The following is a 27,336-nucleotide window of genomic DNA, read 5'->3' on the forward strand; positions in this document are numbered from 1 at the left end:
GAGCTTCCTGAGGCACTAAATGAATGGAATTCAAGCAGCAAAAGTAACCACAAAGGTTTAGTACATTCTCCTATGACGTGGGTGTATGTGCATACACCCACACACACATACACACACACACAAACACATGCTTGTGTGCATCTCCACTCATATATGTCTATAACTATCTTCAAGGAAGGGAATCCAACCAGTGTCCTGTAAGGAGTCAGTTTCACACTGAGGGACATAAGGAGAATACCCACAGGAGTGCCATGTTTAATGTTGCTCCAAAATGCTTTGTTATGTAAATGTGTCATGGTATAGTTCTTATTTTAAACAGATGTTTTAGATTGTAGATACTACTAAATGTATCTACACCTAAGAGCTACTAGTGTTACTAGAACTGTACACAGTCATTTGTAGAAGATCCTCAAATCAGGAATTGTATTTATTGGATCCTGATTAGCTCTGCCTTTAGAGTCTCAATGAGAACCTAAAATCCATTAAAAAAAAATCTGAGTAGAACCTTAAATATGTGCTTTGTCAATGCTGCCTACTAGGAATTCCTCCCAGTTATTTTTGTGATTTTTTGATAAATGTTTTATGTCCCTGTTGCTTTGCACTTTGCATGCACATGTCGAAGCTCTATATTTTGTGATCTCAAATCATTGCTGCTACTTTCTGGGGTTTAGCTACCTTGTGCCTTTTTAAGACATCTCAAGTGGCTCATGCATCTTATATTTTAGTAATAAAAGAGGAAGGATGGTGAAAGGTAAAGGTATAAATTTGGGGGTGGCTGGGGTAGGGGTGTATGGATTTATTGAGCTGTAGATTTTTTTAAAAATAATAAGCAGTGAAATACTATGTGGTTAAAAATATTCTCTACCTTGTCTGTCTATTTTCTTGTTACACAAAATAAATACATTTAAATTTTTATTGTTTAGGAATTCGTCTTAGAGTAAAATTGATAGTATTTTGCCCTGGTGCTAGCATAGCCCTGCACATGTTTACTATCATTATTATTTTAATTTAGGGACAGGCGCTCACGGGTTAACAGATATTTAACTTGCTCTTTAATGGACATCTGTGTCAAATATATGGCATTTTTTTGTTACAATTGTAATAGCCTCTAGTGATTTCATTTGTCTATAGAAAAGTCCCAGGGACCTATAGCTATTTTGGTTTCTGTAGCTTTTTTGTTAGGTCCTTATAACATAGACTACTGATTTCTTCTCTGTATTCTGCTCATTGTTGAAAAGCCAGAGCTATTTTTAACATTTACACAATTTCAATAGACGATTCTTCATTCCACAAGGTTTGGTGCTAAATCTGTGGAGCCTTTCATAATCATATCCTTTTTGTGGTTTGCTTGAATTTGATCACAGTGGCTGATTTCATGCATTGATAATGAAGGCTTAGGTTGCCTGTTTCTCGGCGTAAATCCACCTCAGACTTGTAGGTTGACAGTGCTTCTGGTTTCAGCACACATGGAGATATAGAATTGAAATTGCTCTGCTTTCTTTACAAATGACTCAGAGTGTGCTTGTCCTTCCCTAAAATGTTGCCAGCGTGTAAAGGATTTTCAATGAGCAGTGCAACAAGCCAGCATCTGGGAAGGTTTGGAGCTGCACTGACATAGCGTGGTACTGTCACACAGATAATCAGGGCTGGAGCCAAGTCTCCGTAGCCCCGTGCATTACACTGGTCACATCCTGGAAGTTTTGTTTATCCAACTTGGTTGCTTTTGAAGCCGGTGAAAGCCCTGCCAGGATGTGGAGTGGACTTCCTAGCAGAGGTGAGCATTTTTATTCTAAAACTTGGACGCCGGGATCTGGGGTGTCAGGAGCAGATTCTTTCGAATGCTGTATTGAATCCTGTGGAGTTATCAATTGTGTTTATCACGTTGTACTGACAGATCTGAAGGGGCAACAGTGAAGAGCAAAATATATGATTCTTTAATTTTAGGGGGAAGTAACTCCTTAAATGGATGTAATAGCATTCTTTTCATTCTGTGCTAGCTGTTTGCCGAGGACATCTTACCAGTAGGTGACTTCCTTTGCATTTTAAACATTCAGAACAAGTCAGTGATATTATGTTATTTGCTATCATTACTAAAAGTAGGCAATTAGCAGTGTTATTATGTGCTTCAGGTATCTAAAAAAGGCTATGAACTAAATGTACTTTGTAGAATCTCTGATGTGAAAAATATATAGCAGGAAACAACTGATGTTTATGAGATAACTAAGAAAGTAAGTGAAATAGATTATATACTGGAGTCGATACCTTGTTAAGCTTGACATTATTAATAATTAAAAGTTATGACCTGTCATGCACTGGACAGCCTACAGTAATTGATTCCCAGAGATGGTATCCTAAATGAGAGGAGGATAAAATTAGAAGCATTTCTTCATACGGCATGTTTTAATTAGATGTGACGTTTTAAATGTAGTAGATTTTATCATTTAAATATAAATAAAATACTGACACTCATCTGGGGAGTTAAACGACTAGATCATCATGCCCAGACAGGTCTCATGTGGCTTTATAAGCATAGAGTATTTGAAAGGCAGCCTGATAAGGGCAGACTCAAAGTTAGCTTCCAAGTAGATGGAGTCCTCTCGCTTAGGCTCTTCTAAACTCTAATTCCTACGTGATGAGAAGCTGTTTCTAAAGAAGAAAGGACTGTGAGAGTTATGATGTATTCAATAACAGTATGCTTATTAAGTGCCTGTTTGGTATGTTAGGTCTGCAGAGAAGTCTATTTTTATTTGATTGGAAGCTAGCATGGCACATGGGGTATGTATATAATATATGTGTGTGCAGTGTATGTGCGTGTATGTGTGTATATGTGTTTTCCTGCTAAATTTATTTGAGGCAGCTGTTTTATAGCTTTCAGCTCTAAAGTTATAGATAAGTGTGTATTTGTTTGACAGAAGATTCGAGAACCTCGCTTACTGCCAGTACATGTAAAGCTTGGCTAAGCAGACGCATCAGGGGCAAACCATTTGTGTTCGCCAATCTGTCTCAGCAAGTCCCAGGGCCACTATCTTGCTAGAAGCCACTGTGTGCTTTTGAAAGCATGAAATTAGTTTTATACTAAGCACATGGTTTCTCATTTAGCAGCTCTTTTTATGGTAATGGTCAATTTATGGTTCACTACCATGATTTCGGTGTTCTGTCAAAGCTGATAGCTTCTGCTAAGGTGTCTCTATGAGATAAATTTTTAAAAAGCAGAGGGAGGGGGAGGACCTAATTAGACCCTCAAGAAGAGAGTCTTAGCTTCAACCCAGTCTACCTTCCTGAATGCACTGTCGTTTCTCTAAAGTTCCTTTATGCTGTTTAATCCAGGACCAACAGATTTAAAGTTGCTAACATTTACCACTTTGGATCTTACTTGACATGTGACATCAAAATAACTGTGTTCCGAAATGTAAAGTATTTGTTCATCTTTTTGCAATGCATTTGTAGAAAACCACTCTATTAGTGCTGACCATATTGTGTAATTCATCATTAGGTTTATCTGCTTGATTGTTAATACATCCTAGAGCACTGTGGGAGAGAGTGTAAGGCTTTTACATATTTTATAGTTGATATAAAGCACCCATACTTCATTATACATATATGTGCTATGAGGAAGTTTAGTTAAGGAATAAAATTAAATAGTCTGAAAATACATTAAAAAATTAAAAAAAGTCTTCTTTCATACAACTGCCTCATCTTGAAAAGTAAAAGCTCTCAAATGCTAAAATTATAGAAATATTAAAAATAGTTTTTGTTTCCACAGAGTGATAATAGATGAAATGTATATGCAAATGTGGTGAGAATGTTTTACTTAGCCTTTTCTTTACATCAGAAAATAACCCTTGTTGAAAGTTTTGCCGGTCATAATGCATTTTGAAGTAAAGGTGATCAAAATTAACTCCCAAGACATTTAATGAAATATTTATTCTTATGTTTATTCTTTGCATGGTGGAAATAAATCTGTACATGTGGATTAGGGAGCACGTTGAAATGGTGCTATTATACATTTTCTTTCATATGGCTTTGACAGTGTAACTGAAAACACTTCTGAAATCTTGAATTTCATGATTTTTTTTCTTGTTAATCCTTGGATCGTTGCCTAGGTTAAGCAATTTCGCATGATTAAGGATTCAAGATAAGATGTTGTTTATTGAAGTGCAGGGATGTATTATGTGCCATTATAATTAGAAGATTTTCTGTTTTTAGATGAAGCGTAATTTTAAACAACTTATTTTTCTTCTGTCCCTTTGGGAATGTCATGTCACAAGTCATCATCAGATGGTTAGGGGTATTTCATTTTAGATTTTTACTTACAAATAAGTATCTCATACTTCTTACTTCCCCAAAGCCCATGAAACAAATTGGGTTTGTGAGTTGAGAATTAGAAGGTTAGAAGGGCATTGAGATTTTTTCTCTTTGAAATTCCTGACGATGTAATGTGTTTAGTAAATGAAAACTTTAAAAAAGTTTTAGAATGTCAGAATTCTCTTAGAATAGTGAAACTTGTCATATTAAGTAGATCATGGAAAATTCACTAGAGGAAGTGAAGGATAATTTAGCATATCTGCCTGAAGTCTTAGTAGCAATTTCTCTTTCACAAGAAGTAGGATTTAGAAAGTTTTCATGAGGATGTGAGATTCTCATGAATCTCAGTGATGTACCTGCATCTGTTCACTTTTATATCAAGAGATAGCAATCTATAGTTTCCTTCAGCGGATTTTTAAAATGATTAGTCATGAAATGTAGCAGATATAGTAAGCCTGCTTTAGTTGAGAAACATGATTACAAAAATCAAAGTACTCTCCAAATTCATTGAGCTTTCCCATTGTATACATTCAGTAATTAGTTTGGACTATCTATATACTCTGTTGTTTATTTTGAGGTATGTTGCTGTGGTGATGAATACTTTTTAATATAAGTATGTCCCATTAAATATTTGGGACATTCTTGTGCTAAAAATTACTCGTTGTTTAGCTGAAATTCAAATTTGAGTTAGTGTCCTGTATTTAATATGTGAACCCTACCTAGTTTCTATATAAGAAGTTGAGTCTCTAATTATTACCTAGAAAATCAGGTCTACCAAAGCTAAAATGGGGGCTTCACTTTTCTGTAAAAGCAGTCGATTTCTACTGTTTGAGTTTATGCCAGGAAACTCCTATGATAAGAAAGTTTCCATTTGAGAAACTTAAAATGGTATAAAAAATAGGATTGATAGAGCAGAAATCATGAGTAAGGATATGAGAGCCTCCTTGTAATTACTGAGATAAAATAATAAAGGCAGCACATTAAATAATAGCTGTCAGTAACATTTTAAATAAATCATGAGAATTGTACAATTAATTTCCGATTGTTATAACCCCTTGCCAACTAGAACATTTTCAGGATTTTTCTCCCTCAGTAGGTTTCAGATGCTTATAAATTAATTTTGTTTTGTTGTAGTTAAGATGCATAATGAGAAGTCCCTCCCTCAATGCCTCCTCCCCCCTCCATCTGGATTTTATTCAATATTCATTGTCCTTTTGACTTTAGGACTCATATTTTTTGACTTCCATTTCCTAGGTTTCTCAGGGAGGCAGAGTAACTTGCAAACTTGACTTAGAAGGATGCTTGGATTATTCAGTGTAACACAGCTGAGTAAAACAGAATGGAGATTGCATTTATTGTGTACCTACTATATGCCTCATAAAGTATCAAAATATTTATAGACAGGTTTTTATTGAATTCTTATTAAAACTTTATAATATATTAACATAATACCCATTGTACAGATGCTAAGCTATTTATCAAAAACCCTGTTCCCAGCCTAGAGTTACTCTGTGTTGGCTCTGAATGTCACTCTTACACAGGAGAATAAAGGCTCATCATCCTTCATCTCACCTAAGGTTGTCTTGTAAAATTCTCTTCGCTCACTTAGCCTTCTCCATTACCTTTCTTCTCTCTTTTCACTTCTTAATTTCTCCCTCCCCCCCACCACTGTTTTTGTAAATATCCCCAGCAGGAGTGACTAGACATCAGTATATAATCTGATTCTCAAAATGAGAGAAAACATGTAGAACTGAGTCACATATACTGTAACAGAATTTTGTGTTAGGCTGCGTTGCAGATGATTAGTCAACAGGGTAGAGGTAATGTTTGGAGTAATTTCTTCAAGATACCCTTTTTGTACCCAGTCTAAAATGCCACCTCAGTTCTCCCTCTGTCAGTCACGTGACATGTCAGACCAGGAAACCTATTTTGAGCCCAAATGGATCAGTTGAGTATGAGAGCAATTAACCCAAGTTTTAGTAATGGATTAAATCTGCTAGCCCAATAAAGAACTGTTTAGTAAATCATATCTTCTTTCAGTTAAATGGTAACTCCCTTGCCCCCATGATCTAGTTAATTTCTCAATGTCTGTTGTCCTAGGACAAATTATAATTTACTTCCAATTTTTTCATGTGTATTAATGGTATGCCGCTATTTCAATCTGATTATTTTGGATCTCAAAAGATTTTTTTTTTTGCTTCCCATCATCAATCTGTTTTCTACTTTTGTCTAGTCATAAATGTTACTGTATTATGCATTACTTCTAATTGTTTCAAATAATATTGGTGGCCTGTTTCTGGTCTCTAAATTGTACTCTTTGGGAAAAGATTCTGATTCCTCCTTACCTTAAATATCACTCTAGTCTCCATATCAGCTCCAATGTCCTCCTACTTATATCAATCCTATCTGGCTGCGTGGTCTGTTTGTTATGGCAAAATACCAATGTGAATCCATAATCTAACTTTCTTCACTAAATATCTTCAAACAACATTTTTTTCTTTGAAATTGTTCTCAGATTTTTAGAAAAGGCACTGGTGGGTGAGTAAAAGTTGCTAGTAGTTTGACAGACTCCAATTCTATTAATTTCCTAAAAGGTGATATTATTCAATCGCTATATTTTCTTGGCAAATGACAATTGAATAATAAATAGATGCCTTCCGCAGGGAATGCCTATTCTGTCAGAGTGAGGAGACTTCTGTCTTATTCCATCCAGGGAGTCTGCAACACCACTGGGGCATTTAGCTGAACATGTTTTTGCTGACATTTCAAAATTGGTGTGTGAATTTCACTTGGAGATCTATGGTAATTCTAGTTCTATTTTTTTTCTCTGATTCATTCTTTGGTAGTGTTGATTTTTTAGAATATGAATCTGAGGAAATGGCTTTATATCCAGAAACCTTCTGTTCCTTCCAGGAAGTCAAGGTGATATTTCTTTACTCAAGTTTTTTTTTTTGGGGGGCGGGTGTGGGTACTGGAAAGGGGAGCCTGAATTTTGAAGCAACTTCAAACTATTCAGGAGGAAGCAAATTCAGAAATGAATCTACAGGGACTAATTTTTCTGGTATTTGTCTACATTTTATGTATTTTTATTATTGTATAATGGGTAATACTGCATTCATAATAAGTTAGTTAACTCTTGCTTAACTGGAGCTTTTAGATTTTGTATACTTTAGGTACACAAAAATTTTTATGTAGATTAAGGGGAACAAGCAGTGGATGTCACTCTGTGTACACAGTAGTTAGAAATCCTATAATGGGTTATGAATCATGCTTTAAGGAAAAAATACGGATGGTTTGGAAATGATTTCTAACACTCGTTTCTTGCTTCAGGACCTTTATATGTATATACTCATTTAATCCGTGTAACAACCCTATAAGTAAGTACTATTATACCTGTTTACAAGTAGGGAAACTGAAGTATGGAGAGGTTAGGTTACCTGCCCAAAGTCATGCAGGTAACTCAGCTGGGTTTGAATCCAGGCAGTTGGGCTCCAGAATCCATGCTTTTAACCACTGCCCTAGATTAGCTTTCTGTAGGACATTTAACGAAATCTTTCTTGATATTATTTTGTGAACAAAAGAGAAAACTGTTGACTGAGTGATAGTGTACTTTAGTGGATTTGTAACTGGTTGAATGCCTATACCCAAGTGTACCTGGCCAATATTAACCTAAAGTGAAGCTCCAGGACTCAGCAATGACTTGGTGAAAACACTGATGACCTGGTCTTTAAATTTATAGATGATATAAAGCTGAGATAATAAATACATAGGAAAATAATACAATTATAAATCTTGATACCAAGACCACATCCTACCAAATAAATCAGAGTCTCTGAATGCAACCCAGAAATCAATATTTTTAAAGCTCCCAAGGTGATTCTAATATGCTGCCCCAGTTAGAACCATTGTTTTAAAAAGATGGACAAACTCCAACATAGTCAATTTCAACTACAGTACATGGAAGAGGGAGCGAGAAAAGATGTAGGAGATGTAAACGCATGTATGGGTCCAAACCATGATATGACTATCCCCCACAATCTTAATGGTATCTTAGGTGGGATTAGAAGAACTAGAATATCTGTAACAATGAAGTTTGTTCAACCATCAGAGCGTGCCTGGAGTTGGAGAAATGCAGAGAGCTTAGGTGCTTTCATTTGAGAGTGACCACCATGCCCAAGGTGCACTGAATACTTTATCAAGGAGAAGAGATCATTAGAGGATTTATTATATTAGTACATTTGAATTATAGGTTTTTAATAAAGCTTTCAGGTAAAATTAAGATGAGTGAATGGCTTTTCAGGAAGGAAGATTTTCACTTGAACTTCTCAGTAGAGCTGTCTGAATATGGAGGGATTGCTTTTGGGGATGTAGTGTACGTCCTTCATTGGTGGTATTGAAGCAAAAGGCAGAATGTGACTTAGGTGTGTGATAAATGAGGATAAGGATTGCATGGATGGTTAACGTAGATGATCTTCCAGCTTCAGACTGTATAGTTCAATGAGCATGTTAAATTAATAAGGTGATATAAGTGACCATTTGTTCATTACATTAGTTCTGCATCTAGGAGAAGCAGAAGAGCACAGTGATTATGGGAGGAGTTCCTGTGAGGTTCAAAGCCTAGCTCTATCACAACTTAGTTGCATGACCCCAGGCAAATTGTTTCACTTTCCAAATCTCAGTTTCCTCGTCTGTAAAACAATAATAATAATAGACTCCACTGCATAGATTTATTGTAAAGATTGAGTGAGAATAATGTATATAAAGTTCTTTGCATGACAAGTTGAGGAAAAATAAGAAGAATATGATGTAATCAGAAGTTATCACAGGAAAAGCTTAAAGGTTGCTAGTGATGACTTTATGGTTTGGCATGTGGTAACTACTCAATAAATGCAGCCCATTATTATTTACAGATTATTCTTTCTTCTATTATAGCTGTCTTCTAGTAAAAATTAGGGTCTGAGAGATAAAACCTAAAGCAGGTAAGTATTGGTGGAAGACATGGGGCTGGAGCAGAGGAGACCCAAATGGAATGACACAGCATGGAAGGCTTTGGGTAGGTGGAGGCCACATAAAGAATTGGCTCTGGGAGGGAAAGGAAGGGAGATTGTGAAAAGGGATGGGAGAACTTTACTGCTTATAACTCTTCATCCATTTCCATCTATTATTTCATTTGATCCTTACCATAACCCTGGGAGGTAGATAGCGAAAGTAGTATTTGCTCATTGTACTGATAATAAATCAGCATCAACAAAAGGGTAAGTGACTTGCTAAAGAGAACAGAACTGAAAGTCAAACTTAGACCTTTGAACTCTCCACTCCACAGCTTCTGTACATCACACCAGCTTCTGCCTAGTTCTGTGTGCAGCCCAGCTTGGATGTTTACATTTTAGTGAGGACTCACCAGTTGACTACAACCAATGCAATGAAGTTTGGAAATAAGGGAATGTGATCAGTGAGTTGAATTTAGTCCAAGGATAAAGTTTTAAAGCTTTCCTGTTAGTTGGAAGACAGCTTCTAAAGGTCAGAATGATAATTAAAAGCTCAAGTAGTAGCCTTACCAGTCAATGATGTTAACATTATTATCACATTTTATAGGATCTGAATACTTAAAGGGCTTTCTGTGTACTATAATTAACTATCCTTAACACACCTCATACTAAAGGGCAAGCTTCTTTAGCATGGTATAACAATCCAACAGTTAATAGGAATCACCATATATTAAACGTTTAATGGTTCAGTGAGTTGGGGGAGGAGGAAGGGTAGGAGACTAAAGTTTGTGCTGTGATTTCAGAAGAGCTAAACAGTATCTGCAAAATGCAGAGAGAAAAGATGTGCTGTGAATTATATTTTAGGCAGAGTTATAAGTCCCCAAAACAAGTATCAAACAAAACAGAGAGTTTTATAAATTATTCTACATATTCTTCTTTCAATAGATTATAAGCATAGATGAGCCAGTTAAAATAATTTTTCAACTAATCAGAACCTTTAATTATTAGCTGTAATTGCCACAATTATGCTTCTTGCTGACCGAGGTATTCTGTTTACTTTTCTTATCACATTTGAATATGTTTATAAAATGTAAAAATAAATTAAATAATTGAGGTATTGATACATTTCAGGAAAAAGCTCTTTACCTAGAGTTAAGCATTTCTACATCCAAACGGTATGCATATTCTATTATTGTACTTATCACAATGCATATTAATTATCATTTTAATATCTTTCTCCTCTGCTAGATTACTTGAGGGTAGGAACTGTGTCCTAATTTGCTTAAGTATGTGACTGTCAATGCAACACTTGGCACATAGTAAATAATATACTTTAAACATTGACTAAAGGATAGGACACTTGAATACAGGATCTGTGAATTCTTGTGAAGAACTCTATAAATTACTTGATATTGCTGCTCATAAAAATATTCATTCTTTAATTAAAATTACAGTGAGATACTATTTTTCTTACCTCTCAGATGGGGAAGATCAAACTTTATAATATCACAATGAGTTAGCAAGTATGTGGGCAGGGGAGCACTCCCACACGTTGGTGGACGAGGTGTAAATTGGTTCATGTATTTGCAGGGCAATGGGGCCATAACTACTAAAACTTGAAATATGCGTATCTTTTGACCTAGTAGTTCCACTACCCCAGATCTGGTCAACATATATGCTTGCATATGCATACAAAGATACATAGAGCAGTACGTTTTCTTGCATGTATCTATATACAAATGCATGCAGGATTTTATTGTAACATTATTTGTAATAAGAAAATATAGAAAAAATACCCAGCAGTAGGTGATAATAATTATGGTTCATCCATGTTGTGTGATATTGTCTTAGCCTGGGTACCGTAGAGACTGGCTAGCTTATAAAGAACAGAAATCTGTTTCTCACCGTTTTAGAGTCGGGAAGTCTGAGAACCGGGTGCCAACAGGGTTGGGTGAGGGCCCTCTTCCAGATCCCAGACTTCTCGTTGTGTCCTCACATGGCGAAAGGGTGAGATCTCTGTGGGGGCTCTTTTATAAGAACATGCATCCCATTCATAAGGGCTCTACCCTCATGACCTAAGCACCTCCCAAAGGCCCCACCTTCTAATACCATCACATTGGGCATTAGGATTTCAACATATGAATTTTGGGAGCACACAAACATTCAAACCTTAGCAGATATTATGCAGTGATTGAAAATAAAGTACATCTACCTACTGTATAGCATAGGGAACTATATCTAATCTCCTGGGATAAAACATAATGGAAAAGAATATAAAAAAAAGAATGTATTGGGACTTCCCTGGTGGTCCAGTCGTAAGGAATCCGCCTTGCAATGCAGGGGACACAGGTTCGATCCCTGGCCGGGGAACTAAGATCCCACATGCTGCGAGGCAGCTAAGCTCGTGCACCTCAACTAGAGAGCCCACTCAACCTGGAGCCTGTGCGCCACAACTATAGAGAGAAAACCCACATGCCACAACTAGAGAGAAGCCTGCGCACCACAATGAAGAGCCTGTGTGCCGCAATGAAAGATCCCGCATGCCTCAGCGAAGATCCCGAGTGCCGCAGCTAAGACCCGACGCAGCCAAAAATAAATAAATAAATAAATAATAAATCTTAAAAAAAACCCAATGTGTATATGTGTATAACTGAGTCACTTTGCTATACAGCAGAAATTAGCATAACATTGTAAATCAACTATACTTCAATTTTAAAAAATTAAATAAATAAAATACAGTACATCTATAAGAATATGGAATAATGTACAAATATAAGTAAAACAAACAATATGTTTGTGTAAAAGACATCCGTGTTTGTGTGTTTATATGTGTGTGTACATATATATACATACGGAGAGTGGGGGGAGAGAGAGGGAGGGGGAGGGAGGGAGGGAGGGAGGAATGAAAGGAGGAGTAGGAGCAGGAGAGGAAAAAGAGAGAAAGACGAGGTAAATGATTTCATTGGGGGACTGAGGACTGAATTCAAAGTACAATTACTTTTGTATGGTTTGAAGTAGACGTTGATTTAACTATTATACCCTTTTGTACATTTGAATTTTTAAACATATACATAGTTTACTTTTGAGAATAAGAGATCTATTCATATAAAAGATGAAAGCAGTGGAGGGAAAATGGAAGGAATATGATGCGATCAAAAGTTATCACAGTAAAAGCTTTTAGGGTTGCCAGATGATGACTTCATGGTTTCTAGCCACAGTTAATGGATGGGAAAAGATGTAAAGCAGAAGCCATTTCACCAGGTAACGGGTTGATGATCCAGTCTGTTGCCCTTTGTCCTCCTGAGTGTCTGCTCCCTACAAGTTCAAGGTGAAAAGCTGGTGTTTGGTCAAGTCCTGAGCAGGTGTTGCATTGACCCTCTATGACCATTCCCAGTGTCCAGCCTTTGGCTGACTGATGATGTGTTTTTCCTTCCAGAACTTGCTAGAAATACACTTCTCAAGTATTCAAGCTCGAACACAACCACCTGAGTGTCCCTCCCATAAGATCCTTCCACTCATCTACCTCCTGAGTGTTCATATACAACACCAGGGCCTTAGGGGATTTCAGCTTTGTGAAATGAAAACTTCCAAAATACCCCAATGCAAGTCACACTACCGTATTAAAAGGAATGGAAGAGAGACCAAGACCACTTTAAAACAATAGTAAGACATGCCTTAAATCCACAAATATGACAGTATTCAATGCTGCACTGAGCTCACCCTGTTGTGTAATGGGTTGGTTTTTTAATGTCATACATTTGGTTCTCTGTTTGAGAAACTCATAACTCTGGATGATCTTACCTTTGGGGTTGAATACAAAGTCATGATAAAATGATGGGCAGTTTATTATGAATTCCCTTGCTTCTAGGGGTTTAATGCTGAATTTGAATATTAATTTAACTTTCCCACCTAGCTAATAAGAGTCAGGGTCAGGGTTTGAACCTGTGGCTGCCTGATGCCAAATCACAAACTCTTAACAGTCCCTTCACAGTCAACTCATTTGTGGTAGCTGTTTAAAGACTCCCCATTACCTGCACAGTAGACCACAAACCCCATTAACGAGTGATTCTTAAAGCTTTAGGAAAACAAACTGAAGAGCTTTTAAAAAAACCCCCATGCCAATGATTCTGATTTAATTGATCAGGGCAGAGCCTGGGGATCAGTACTATTAAAAAGCTTCCCAACTGATTCAAAGGTGCAACTGGGACTGGGAAGGCTCCCAGAGCCTTGCACACCTGGCCCTCTATAGCTAGTTTGCCTGCTTTGCCAGAACGCTGCTTCCTGACGGTTCTTCACAACCACCCTACCGTCCAGAGCAGACCACCATTAGGCACTAATATTTACACAAAGAGATAATGCCTACTGAAGAAAGAAACTTATTTGGATTAAGATCTCTCTCTCTCTCCCTCTCTCTCTCTCTCTTATTTTCTCTCCTCGTAAAAATGTTCAGCCTTTGTAGTTTCAGTATTATCATCCCTGTGCTGATCCTTGGACACTTCTTTCAACTTATTAAAAACTGTCTAGTGTGGAAAGTTTGTAAGGCATCTTTCCATGCTCTATTTCTCCTGTAATTTTTATGAGAAAGAGAAAGATGAATATTTATAGAATATTAGCATAGGTCAACAGGGATTGTGTCCAGTTAGTTCAGCCAATTAGAGCACGGGCCTAGTGAGACTAATACCATGGCTTTCCTGTTGTCTAGTTGGCTACCACTTTTGTGCAAAACGGGAACAGTATTAGCCAGGTCTGAACATTACAGCTTGAAAGCCAACGTATGCATGTTTTCTTGAAGAAATGGATGTATTTTGGGTTCCTAAATGTATATTTCTAAAAACTTAATTTATTTTAAATAATGATTTCCATGATGAAGTCTGAGTTACATTTTTGCAGTAAAAAGAAAAAATGTTCCAGTAGACTGAGTTATAAGTGTTGGTGCCTTAGGACATGTTGGCCATTGTGGAAAACCATGGTGTGGCAGGGATTCTTTCAAAGTTAATTACACATTTGAATTTATGTTGCTTTTCTTTTATCTTGTTACCATCCTGTCTCTTTCTCTTTGTAGCATAAGATTGTTTCTATACTTCACACCAAACCTCCTGTCTATAAGTTACTTTCCTAACCATTCATTTATTCATTCAGATGTTTATTCAATAGTATTTATTAAGCATAAATTTTGTTCTCAATTCTCTTATCGGTATAGGAGCTGTACCCAATTGACAAATGAACTGTGTTGCAATAATTGATTTGTAAGTTAATTAGCAGCTTTGAAGCATTTTTGTATTAGATTTAATATTTTAAATTAGGTCTGTGCTTGCAAGTCAGCTAAGCACTGAGGGGGTGGAGGAGGGGGGAGGAGAATGTCAGAAGAATAATGCACAATTTCCACAGGAAGAAGCAAAATTTAAACTAGTAATAGAAAGTAAAGGGACAGGAAAGTAGGGCCCCAAAAGTCAAGGTGTATACTGAAATGTTTCTATTATGGCGAGATCACTTTTTAACTCCTTTTCCAGCATTAAATTGCATGGAAGAAAGTCCTCTTGGGGACTAGGAGAGTAAGGGAAGAGGCTGTTTAAAGTTCTTTATAGGTGATGGTTATGTAATATATCATCAAAATGGAACCCGTTTAAGAGTTATTAATGATTAAGCCAGGACCCAGGCATAAACTTGGGTTGCATCATACTGGGATGTGTGGTCACTCTCATTACGGGTGTGGCCAAACTTAGAATTTTCCCAGTGCAGCTGTTAAATAGATGGAACAAGAATCCAGATATAGTTAGGTTTAACAATTTAGAATTAACAATTGAAGCAGTCTTAGCTTTGGAACACTTCACTATTCAATCACCTGCCTTCCTGATTGCCAATAGTTATGTGACCCTTGGAATATCTGGGAAATTGGAGAAAACGAGTTTTCGTATAAGCACAATGCAACTTGAAAAACAAGAATGAAGTTGGGTAAGGAGCTGTACTAGTTAATAAGATATCTCTTAACTTGAAAATGCAAGGCTTATCCTCTTGGTTTTTATTCAGATTTTGTCCCTATATTCTTGAAAAATGCTGAAAGGTTGACAACTGTTTACATATTTCAGTTTTTAAGACCATTTTGCACTCTTAAGATTATTTTCCCATGGAATCTCCAACTAGATTGGGTCCACCTCCAGCTGTCTCAAACTGCCTTTAATCACCAGGAAAGTTCTGTCGATTGCCAGTGTTGTTTGCTTGATTAATTCAGTTCTAGCTGTGTTGTCTTTTTACCTGTGTCTTTCAGCATGTCCTAGAAAATTAAATGTTTCATTTTGGGATTTTCACCAAACTTGAACTAAAAAGAAAGTTAATCCCCCCTCCTTTTTTTTTTTGTAGCGAAGAATATTCTCATTAGTTTTCTTGAATCCAGTTTTGACTCCAGTGTATATATATTATATGAACTAAAAATTTTTTTGAAGTCATGTTTTAACTCCACTATGTTTTTAGAATTTAGCCTATTCTCAGTCTGATACTTTCAAGTGTTAACTACTTGAATATTTTTAGAAGACATTGAACGTTAGATTTAAGAAAAATTTAAAAACTATTTGTGCTGCCCTTGTTTTAATAATTTTCAATAGTTTTCTAACTTGATCTTTTATCAAGAATTCATAAGTGGGCTTTAAAATTATAAATACATAAAATGATATGACGGTTTTTGAAGAGTACGTCTCAGCTGATTTATATCACTCACGCATTGTTAGCGTTGATTTTTTTTCTGTCCCAAAGTCTTCCCAACTGAGTTTACAGATGTCATCTTTTGCAATTTGCTAACCAGTAATAAGGATGTCTGATGACATCATTTTGGGGGGAAGAAAGTGCAACATATTGAGACCAGATAATGGTAGACTTAAAACAAAAGTTATTTTTAAAAATATTTACACATATAATAATGCTATTTTGTTTTGGGCCAAAAAATTAACTATAAGAAAGATAAATTTTTGGTCTTAAAAAAAATTCACAAATGTGGCTCTTTCACACTGACTGCTCCCTTCCATATGAAGGAGGTCATCAGGTGGTGGAAAGAAAACCCGATGAGAGTTGAGTTTTCCGGATTCTCATCTTGAGGCTGCCACCATTTGACTATGAGACCTTGAGTAAGTCACATAACCCTCTGCGCTCCAAAGTCCTCCTCTCCAACATGAGAGATTCAGGCTACATTTTTAGAACCCTTTAAGAACTTAAGCTGGAAAAGTCTAGGGATATTTTTCATGTGACCTCATTTCATAGCTGCTTTTTTACCCTTCACATAGGTTTCTGAAGATTGACTGCATTTGTAGTTTAAAAAAGAAGAAAATGTGTAATGTGTTTTGAGTTTCTCCAGAATTAGCTGCTCTAAGAACATGAAGGATTAAATGAGAGATTATTAGTGAGGGAACTATGCTTCAAGAGTTTAATCATGTGCACTTTGTTCAGGCAAATTTCTCATTGATTTTTGTCTGAAAGAGTTAAACGTGACAAAAGAGCATTTGCTCTCTGAGCAAAGGGGATGAACTGCCTTTGTTTTAAGATCCACGGCATTTATTGTGATTGTGATGCCTTTCAAAAATACCTTGAAGTGCCTATATTGTTTGTCATCATCAATATGCAGGCATTTTACTACTAAATATCCTTTTATAGACTTCACAAAAAATGCCCCAGTGATGTGATCAGTCACGCAGTGAAAACCTGCTGCCTCTAAGCTAGACTAAGCATCTGCTCACAAGTAAGATTTCCTCAATGTTCAAAATAAATCTTTTCAGTCACTTTATGGTAGCTCTGATGTGCTCCATATGGCTTAAATACGTAAATTTAGGTGTGACATGATATCTTTCCGTGGTGGTTATTCAAAACAATTTTTATTGGGACATGTTCACTGGTTACATTTTTAATCATATAATTCCCAATTTATCCTTGTTTTGCATGTAATTCTAAATTTATAAAAATAAAAAATGTGTGCAGGAAAGCTATATGATGATAGTCTACTTAGGTGGATTATAAATATTTTTGGGTGGTGAGTATGGTTAATCCTTAAAAGGCCAGAAGTAATCATTTATAACTGTAGCAATCATATATTTTCAGATATTATTTTCCCAATTATATAGGACCTTTCCCAAGAGTTTCATTATAAGATGGTTCACTCTGTAGGATTGTAATATTGCTTAGCTAATACAACTCCCCTTGAAAGTTCTGTGGACCAGAAAATAAATCACTTGTATTTTACATTGTTTGGAGTGTTACTTTTTGGAAGGATAAAAGTGATGAATATATTAAGTAGGATAATTCAAGTTAGGATCTATTTTAATAGATTTTGAGTTTATAAAAATAAAGTTGTAGAAATTAAAGGATTACGTGATAAATTATTTTTCTTTTGCACTCACCATCTTGCAAGGACGCTGTGATCTATTTTTTTTTTTTTAAGTGAGACTATTCTTTTTATTTATTTATTTATTTGGCTATGTTGGGTCTTCATTTCTATGCGAGGGCTTTCTCTAGTTGTGGCAAGTGGGGGCCACTCTTCATTGCGGTGCGCGGGCTGTTTCACTGTCGCGGCCTCTCTTGTTGCGGGGCACAGGCTCCAGACGCGCAGGCTCAGTAGTTGTGGCTCACGGGCCTAGTTGCTCCACGGCATGTGGGATCTTCCCAGACCAGGACTCGAACCCGTGTCCCCTGCATTGGCAGGCAGATTCTCAACCGCTGCGCCACCAGGGAGGCCCTGTGATCTATTTTTAATGTTGAGTATTTGTTCATTTCATTTGAACTGATCACTATAGTCTGGGTGTTCCTTGAAACACAGACATGAAACTCTATGGCCACCAGAGGATTAATATTTCAAGACAGAATGGCATGCTCATTTAAATCACACACTGTGGGGTACTTGGGCTGAAGTGATGTGGGTTCTGGTCCTCATTTTACATTAGTTGGCTCAATGTCCAGTCAGTGTCCAGTTGACTTATTCAGTCTCTCTGCGGTTTAATTTTTTCATCTTAAAGTAATAAAAATTGTATCTGCTTTACAAAACCTACAGAGATGTTATATATATTACATAAGATGATGTCTATGAAAGATGTTTGTAAAGCACAAATTAGTATTATTATTAATATTATTTGTTCCTCCTTCTCATCATCATTGCAAGTCACTTATTAAGCGAACAGAAATAGCCCATAATTGTCTGGCTACTTTTGTGTTATTGATATTGGACTTTGCCATCGTGAAATGATATAGCAAATCTAGAATAGGAGCAGTAAAGTGTGACATAATAAAAGTACTAACCCACTACCACCAAAATTTATTGAGGTCTTACCATGTGCCAACCGCTATGCTAAGTGCTTTATATATAAAATTACATCTAATGTTTAAAAAAGTGCTGCAATATAAGTACTAACACTCGCGTATTCTAGTGAGCCACAGAGCACCAAAGAGTAACTGCCCTTAAATCACACAGCTAGTAAGTGGAAGTGTTGGGAATGTAATTCCAGGCTTGTCTAACTGTATTGTTAAAACAGTGCCTGGAATGGGGAAGGTGGGGATAGAGGGAAACACAGAAAGGATATGGAGTAGTGTAAGGCGTGTTTTAAGAAGATGAAAAGAGGCATGAAGTAGTGTCCTACCTCTGAGAACCCAAATAATGGTAACTAACTTATTAGGGCAATGAATAGACAAAAGATTTTAATGGAGGAAAAGACATAGAGTACCCTAAGGTGACCTTCAATACCATTTCTTTTTTTAACTGTTATTTCATATTTGTTGTAAAGGAAGTTGAAAAGTTTGCAGTGGAGAGAGGGTTTGAAATGACCACAACCTTATCCACAAGAATGCAACAGTGGGAACTACAACTTAACTCAAGGGAGATAAGTAGACATTATGGCTATAAGATTTCATTTTAGGAACACTATACATCTTTTCCTGTAGGTAGTATGCTGTAGCCTAGATTATCCTTTCATTTTTCAAATATTTGTACATAGATAAAGGCTTATACATTTAGGAGAATCTAGGGTTCTTTGTCTGAAACATCTCATCAAATTGGAACATAGTCATTGCTATCAAATTTTTTTTTAGCCTTTTTCAAACAATGTGCATAGTAATTTCTTGTGAAATTTCTGTGCTCCCAGTTGTCACTTTTGCACCATTTCTTGTCAATTTCACACTGTAGAGCAGTGTGAAACTGACAGAGCTAGAGAAATAGAGAACATTATGACTACATACCAAAAATACATTGTGTAAAAATCCAACACCTTAATTTATAGCATCCAGGAAAAAAAAAGGTCTGAAATCATCTTCTTACGTATGTATATCTCAAAGGAAAATGGAAAAATATATATACTTAACATACATATACATATGTATACATACACACACAGAAACATTCACATATGCAGTGGGTAATTTTAAGGTAATTGAATCTTTTGTTATGGACTATATAAAGTATGTTCTAGGGAAATGTAGCTAAAGCAGTCTTTCATTTATGACTAACCTTTTCACTGAAAATCGACAACTCTAATTTCACTTGACATTTCTAAATACTTAGGTGTTTAGAAATTAGATTATCTGATTGAACAGTAAGCACTGAACCTTTAATCACAGAAGCCTTTTCTCTTACTGCACCGAAGTTTTAAAAAATGTCTGTGTAGTCGTGATCTGATAGGTAAAATTAAATATTCATTCTATAAATTTAATTAATGTTGCATAGTTTCCTATATACAGTAGTGATATTAATTCATTGTGATGCTCATTTGTTTACATGTATTGTGAAAATTTCCTCAAATTATATGTGTATTTGCCTACCAATAATGACATAAATTTAGAATTCATTTTCAAAATATATATTGACCATTAAATAAGCTTATTGTATAGTAAATGTATTAATGGTTTAGATTATGAAAATCTTATGTTAAGAATTTTCTGTAAAAATTATTCATTTATATGCACAAGCACTGTTCTATGTGTCAAGGATGATAGATACCTTCCCTTCCTCCCAAACTTCCCAGCTACAGTGTAAAGAGGAGTTATTTATTTATTTATTAGAATTTGGCTTAAAGGGTCAAAATAATTATTGGTCTTTAAAAAAGAGCCTCCTCTTCAGTATTTCTGTTATGAAAAGCATTACATTAGCCTCATCTGCTAGTCTTAAACTGAAATATGTTTGAATAATATTCACTAAATATGATTTCTAATATTATAAACACTATGCCGAATCAATTTATATGAATGACTTTCTAGTCTATAAACTCTTACAAATTATTTTCTAACATGTTTGTTAACTGTTTTCAAGGCTTATTTCTTAATGGGGCAAATTATAGAGTAAGTCTCTGTGGTAGGTATGTCTATGAAATAATCTACATATATAAATATTTTTGAGTGCCAATTCATTTGAACCTTCAAAAAATTTATACAGTACTGTAGAATTTGCTCCTGATAACCACATTATTTATATCCTTTATTCAGTTTTCTGACAACTTTAAATTGCATTTTTAATTTTCCCTGCGACAAGATTATACTAACGGTATATTATTTTTTACGTGATGTATAAGCAGTGACATTTGTGAGTCCTTGATTTTACTACTTTATTGTTTTGGTCCAAATTGATAACCAAGCAAAGAAACTTAGCTTAATTAATAAATTAAGGACATAGAGTATTTATAATTGTAAAATATAAAATATTTTCAAAATATATGTCAAAAATACATAGATGTAGTTTTTTTTTTTTTTTTTTTTAAACAACAGCTCCTGTTTATTTTTTTTTAATTTTTATTTATTTATTTATTTATGGCTGTGTTGGGTCTTCGTTTCTGTGGGAGAGCTTTCTCTAGTTGCGGAAAGCGGGGGCCACTCTTCATCGCAGTGCGTGGGCCTCTCACTATCGAGACCTCTCTTGTTGTGGAGCACAGGCTCCAGATGCGCAGGCTCAGCAATTGCGGCTCTCGGGCCTAGTCAGTCTGCGGCATGTGGGATCTTCCCAGACCAGGGCTTGAACCCGTGTCCCCTGCATTGGCAGGCAGACTCTCAACCACTGCGCCACCAGGGAAGCCCCAGATGTAGTTTTTTTTAAAACATCTTTATTGGAGTATAATTGCTTTACAATGTTATGTTAGTTCCTGCTGTATAACAAGTGAATCAGCTATATGTATACATATATCCCCATATCTTCTCCCTCTTGCGTCTCTCTCCCACCCTCCCTACCCACCCCTCTAGGTGGTCACAAAGCACGGGGCTGATCTCCCTGTGGTATGTTGGATGGACCTAGAGTCTGTCATAGAGAGTGAAGTAAGATAGATGTAGTTTTGAAAAAATAAACTCCCATATACCTATCACCTACTTCAAAAATAAAACCCTATCTCAGATGCCCCCTACTTTTTTCTTACTGCCCAGACGTAATTCTTTTCTGGAATTGTGTGTTAATTATTACCTTGCTTTTCTTTATAGTTTACCACTAAATATGTATATGTCTTCAGAAGACGCTTAGTTTTTATCTGTTGTTACATAATCTTCCAGTAACATAGTTTTTGAAGTTCATATTGTTTTGATATGTAACTGTAGTTCATTCAGTTTCAGTGTTGTTTTATATTCTTTTATATTGCATACTTCAATTTGTTTATCCGTTCAACTGATGGTACACATTTTGGTTATCTTTCTCTCTCAGTTTGACTAGAAGCAGTACTGTTTTGAACATTCACGTATATACACATATACAGATTTCTCTAGGTTATATATTATCTTCTGTAGGGTGTGTCCTCTCCAGGACGTAGAATTTAGGTTATAAGAGATTTGCATGTTCAACTTAAAATGGTCATTTTTATCTGTTTTGTTCATGCTGAAGCCCCACAATAGTACCAGATGCATAGTAAATAGTCAACTAATATATATTGAATAAATGAATGAATGCCAAAGTAATTCCCTAAGTTGAGGTATCAATTTACACTCCAACCAAGAGCAGATGAACATTCTATTGTGTCACATCCTTGACAGCACTTGAGACTGACTTTTTAGAATTGTTGACAACTGGTGGTTATGAAATGCTATCTCATTGGGGATTTAATTTGCATATCCCTGATAACTAATGAGGTTGAACATCTATTCATGTTTATTGGCCATTTCTGTTTCCTCTTCTGTGAAATACCTATTCATATTCAATGACCATTTTTAAGTTATTAATTTAAATAATTATTTGTTTTAGTTATTCATGTGGTATGGAAACTGATTCCTTTTCATTTTCTATGTTGCAGATATAGGCTCAGTTTATAGCTTGAGTTTTCACTGGTTTTGTCTCTTGAGAAAATTAATCCTTAACTTTAATATAATCAAATGTTTCTGTTGCCTTTATGATTTGTGCTTTTTATATTAAGTCTTTCCCTACCCCAAGGTCATATAGATCCTAAACATATTAATCTTCTACAAATGCATGTTTAGCTTTAAATCTTTCATCTACCTGGAATTGTTTTTATACAGTCAATTTTATGCAGTTTTCCTTCTTCTATATAGATGACCAATTGTTTCAGAGTCCTTAGTGAATATTTTCTTTTCCCCACTGGTTTTCAATATCCATTGTGTTAAAAATCAAGTTTCTATATATGTCCAAGTTAGTTTCTGGACTCTGTATTCTGTATTCTGTCTGTCCTTACCCCCATCCTATACTGTCTTCAAATCTACAGACTTCTAAAATGTCTTTATAGCTGGTTGTGCCAGACATCCCTCCTTGTTTTTCTTCTTCAGGAATTATATCTATCTTGGCCATTTGCTCTTCTGTACAAATGTTAAGCATAATCTTAATGGGATCTGGGAAGCAATGCCTAGACTGCTGTAAGAACTTCTACTGAAGATGTATTTGATGCTATCGTGTGGACATGCTGTATTTCCTCTGCTGTATCTTTCTAAGTAAACCTGGTGGTATTAAAACCTTTTATGTTCTGTAAGTGTGAACATCAGTCTGAACCCAAGCTGGTTATACAGAGTTGGCACTGCAATCCACATATTTATCAACAGCTTAGCTCATTCCTTCTTCTTAAAGCTCTGATGTCAGTAAGCTAGTATTTCCTTGTGCTTCATCTACCATTATGACCTCTGGGGAAAAGGCAATACAACATGCTGCCTTAAGGAGAAGGATGTGATGTATTTATAATGGGTATGTAATGAAAAAGAAGGAGGAAAGGCTGCCTCTTTTATTTGGGTACATTAAGGGCTGGAAGAGACAGGCAAAGTTGGAAGAGACAGGAAAAGTTAGAAGAGGTAAGAGGTTCATGAATATAATGGTTGCCTCTTCCTCATCTTGATTGACTCATGGAATGGGAGTGGTAGTGTTAAAATATATAAGTGGCAAAGCCAAAACAAGGGGCCTTTATCTTTGATTCCCTTTGGAACTTGGGGTCACATCATGGGTCGGGACAGGAAGAGGAGACCCACTGGACTAGGCTGTATATAGGCAATATGTAGAAGCCCAAGAAAGTGGTAGTGGTGGCGTGGTGTGGTTAGAAGTGAGGGCCATGCAGGCAGGAGTTCCTGGGAGTTCGTGGTAAGCTGGTTAGTGAGGAGGATTCCTGAAGAATATTAGATCAGTTAAAAAAAAACACTACATTTTTTTTAACACATTAAGTTGCAAAGTGTAAGTAAATTTGAACCTTCCTACATCATCTCCTAGTTGTGTTATTGTGTAATTCTATGATTGATTACCTTTAAAATGAAAACCGCAATTTGTAAAGAAATAGTATACCAAAACAGTTATTTAAGAGCCAGACATCCAAAATCCTCAGTGGTTATTTTGATGCTTTAGTGTGTAATGAAATGTAAAAGTACACTTAAAAATAGCTCAAAGTACAGATGTTAGAATTGTTCTATAATGGAAGAAATATGTATTTATCTTTTCATCATAAAGTGAGGAAAACACTTTTAAGTCCTACTATTCAAAACAAGTGAAGCTAAAATTCTCATTATTTTAGAGTTAGCGTGCTATGGATAAATAAAATTTTAGATAAATGCATTCCACATTAAATAACATTACCCTTTGTGTTAGTAAAGATTGTTCTTTAGAAAAACTTGGACTTCCTATCATATTCTACTTAAAATATTGCTATAATAATGAAGTCTCATTAATTCAGCCTTTACAAATTAAGACATTATGAATGTCAGTGGCTCAGCATAGCATAAACATTAGGCTACCTATCAAGAAACCTATTTGCCAAGTAATTTAATAACAAAAATAAGTCTTCAGATGACAGTATTAATCTGTGTAATGAAAAGTTGCTTTCAAGGTTGCTTTGATACATTTATGCAAATGTATAATGTATCAAAGTTGCTTTGATACATTTATGCAAATAACAACTCATGATAAATTAGACATTTAAAAAATATATTCAGTGAACTTCCTTTTGGGAACAGTATGTTAACTGGAAGTTCTGAATATCTGTGAAAGTTTATAATTTAATGTAATCAAAGATTTGGTAGTACTGGTTTCACTTGGACATTCCCTTAGTCTGAATTAGTCTTGACCATGGTTTTATATTAAGTATCTGAGAAAATTTTTAATTTTTTTCATAAACATCATATGTTTCCATACATTAAATGACTAAAACCTCACATTTTGCTTGTTTCTTTTTTGGGTATGTGAACCATTTGAAAATTAATGGGGAAATGTAAGTGACATGAAGTAAATTAGTAAATGAGCTTTCATGAAAATACTTAATCATGTAAAGGACCGTACAGTAACTAATCGACTCTGATTTACCATCTCTTGCTGGATCAGGTTTCACAATCAGAGAGGCCTAGTTCAGTTCCGTTGGACTAATAGCTATTGAGCAGTCCCATGATTGGGTACCAAGCTGGGGCCTGGGCCTACAGAGATAAAACAGGCCCTCTTGAGGCACTGACCCACCATCAGAGGGGGAGACATTAGTCTGAACCTCATGTGGAGTGCTAAGATAATGCTAAGATAACTCTATACTAGAGTCCATGACACCACAGATAAAGGACTTCGGTGCGTTTAATTTAATAGAATAGTTAGATTATAAAGGTTTTTATGTTTGATTAGTTTTGTTTCTAAAGCATAATATGAGCCAGAATCAAGTTAACTATTGCCTAAGGTTTCATGGAAAGTGACAGCTTGGTTAGGATTGGGCCTCACCCTCTGGATTAAATTTTCCATAGATTATTTTTCCTCTAAGGTTTATCATAATGATTTTAGAGTACATAGCCATTGTTTACTTTTTCTAATTACAGAAGGAACACATGCTCAGTCTTGAAAAACACAAAATAGTAAATAAAAATTTCCTGTAATTCTATTCAGATCTAGCTGTTGTCAACATTCTGATGCATATCATGTGTCTTCTCCAGTATTAGAGGGGGTAGATCTCAGCCCCTTTATCTACATCTGTACTAGAGGACTTACTTTTCTTTTCCTTATTGATTTGCAAGAATTCTTTATATATTACCTTTATTCTGTCAGACGTATTTAAAATAGAATCTTCCAGCTTGTCATCTGCATTGTGATTTTATATTTCTGTCATATATTTTTATTTTAATATATGTTTTGATGTTTCAATTTCATATAAGACATAGGAAATTGAATTCCATTTTTTCATTTATGGAATTCTATATCTGGTGTTATATTTTACCACTCCATGACCACATAAATATTTCCATATATTTTCTTCTAGTCGCTATTTTTTACATTTAAATCACAGGGAATTTAATTTTACTTTAGCTATGAGTTTGGTTTCTCTTTTTCCCCTTACTTAATCACCTCAGCACCATTGTTCAAGTAATCTTTGGTTTGCTCATTGATCTTAAATGCCTCCTCTATCTTTATGTGATCGATTCTATTTGGGGGGGCCTCCAACTATTTTTCTTTGATCTTTGGTCTGATACTGGTATCATGCATTTAAAAATTATGATATTTTTATGTCACTTTTTGTTGGATTAGATAATACAAATACCCTATAAAAGTGACTTGGAGTTAATAAGGTTTGTATTTTAAGTCTACTAGACCTATTTTAGCATAAATGATCCTTTGTGTTTTGTCTTTTTTAAAACTTATTAGTTTAACACAATGACTAGTTTTTGTTTGTGGGTTTAACTTTTCTCCCTTTCCTGTGTGCATGGTATTTTCATATTGATTATGTTGTCAGATCTGAGAAATTCTCAGAATGATGGAGATGTTTATGAATTTATTTGTTATTAAAATTTACATTTTGTATAGTTGCTACATAAAAACTGAAGCAAAACACTCTAATGTAGCCAAAGAAAGGATGTATCACTCAAGTCTGTTTGGGTTGTAAATGCTAAGGATTCAACTCAGTTAAAATAAGAAGGGAATTTATCATCTAACAGCAGAGAGGAGTTAGGCAGGGTGCACAGCTGGCTCAGGAGGCTCAAATACTGTTGTTAGTCTCCATCTCCCAGTTATGCTTTTAAATGCTGGCTTTATTCTCAAACAGGGTCTTTGGCCCACACCCCTTTTCTGTTTAGCATCCTCAATAGAAAGAAGATTTCTCTCCCTAAACAGCCATATATCAATCCTAGGAAATTCTTATTGGCCTTTCTTGGGCTACATGATGTTTCCTGGGTTCCATTGGCCTTTTGTGGGTTACATAAAAATCTGAGTAGCCAACCTGGATTAGATCTCCCTCTCTGTGGGGATAGACAGGCATGAATGACATCCCCTGTAACTTGACCTGGAATGGGGAACTTCCCTAAGTGATCTTAAAACACTCCAATGGGGGTGGAAAAATAATACAGAGTCATAGGTAAGGTAGATTTACTATGAACCCAGTGAAACTTCAGCTTCAGAGCCTTTTATGTGCATGGGCCCCTTCCAAAACTCTGGGGCAGCCTTTCAATATGGTCACGTGAGTGTATATTTTGTGGATATTTTAACCACAGTCAGTTAAGAGCACTGTCTCCTTCATCTCCAACTTCCCCTCCATCACATTTTCCCTTATGACATGTGGCACTGGAGTGGCCACAGCATGTTTGGGATGTAGGTGAGGGGAAGTTGAGTTGGGAATACTTTAGTTTCAGTTTAGGGGGATATATTTATGTGGTTCTTAGTCACTTCCTT

At 35.7% G+C, this 27,336-nt stretch overlaps 1 protein-coding gene and 1 long non-coding RNA gene across 9 annotated transcripts in view; one reads left to right on the forward strand and one right to left on the reverse strand.

Moving 5' to 3' along the window:
- The window catches only part of ZNF385B (zinc finger protein 385B), a 424,173-nt gene that overhangs the window by 124,455 nt on the left and 272,382 nt on the right, over positions 1-27,336 (forward strand). Inside the window, exon 1 of one of the 8 annotated variants that reach the window (XM_082397547.1) lies at positions 1,599-1,774. The exons of the other annotated variants lie outside the window; for them this stretch is intronic. Coding sequence (XP_082253673.1) covers positions 1,750-1,774 — 25 coding nt within the window. The 5' untranslated portion in view covers positions 1,599-1,749. Of the gene's footprint in view, positions 1-1,598; positions 1,775-27,336 lie in introns of those variants that run through there. 8 annotated transcript variants of the gene reach the window in all.
- Positions 1-27,336, reverse strand: part of LOC309631341 — a 780,796-nt gene that overhangs the window by 117,475 nt on the left and 635,985 nt on the right. The window lies entirely within an intron of this gene.

This window comes from Balaenoptera borealis (genome assembly GCF_965194805.1).
Source record: "Balaenoptera borealis genome assembly, chromosome: 6".
In the NCBI taxonomy this organism is placed as follows: Eukaryota; Metazoa; Chordata; class Mammalia; order Artiodactyla; family Balaenopteridae; genus Balaenoptera; species Balaenoptera borealis.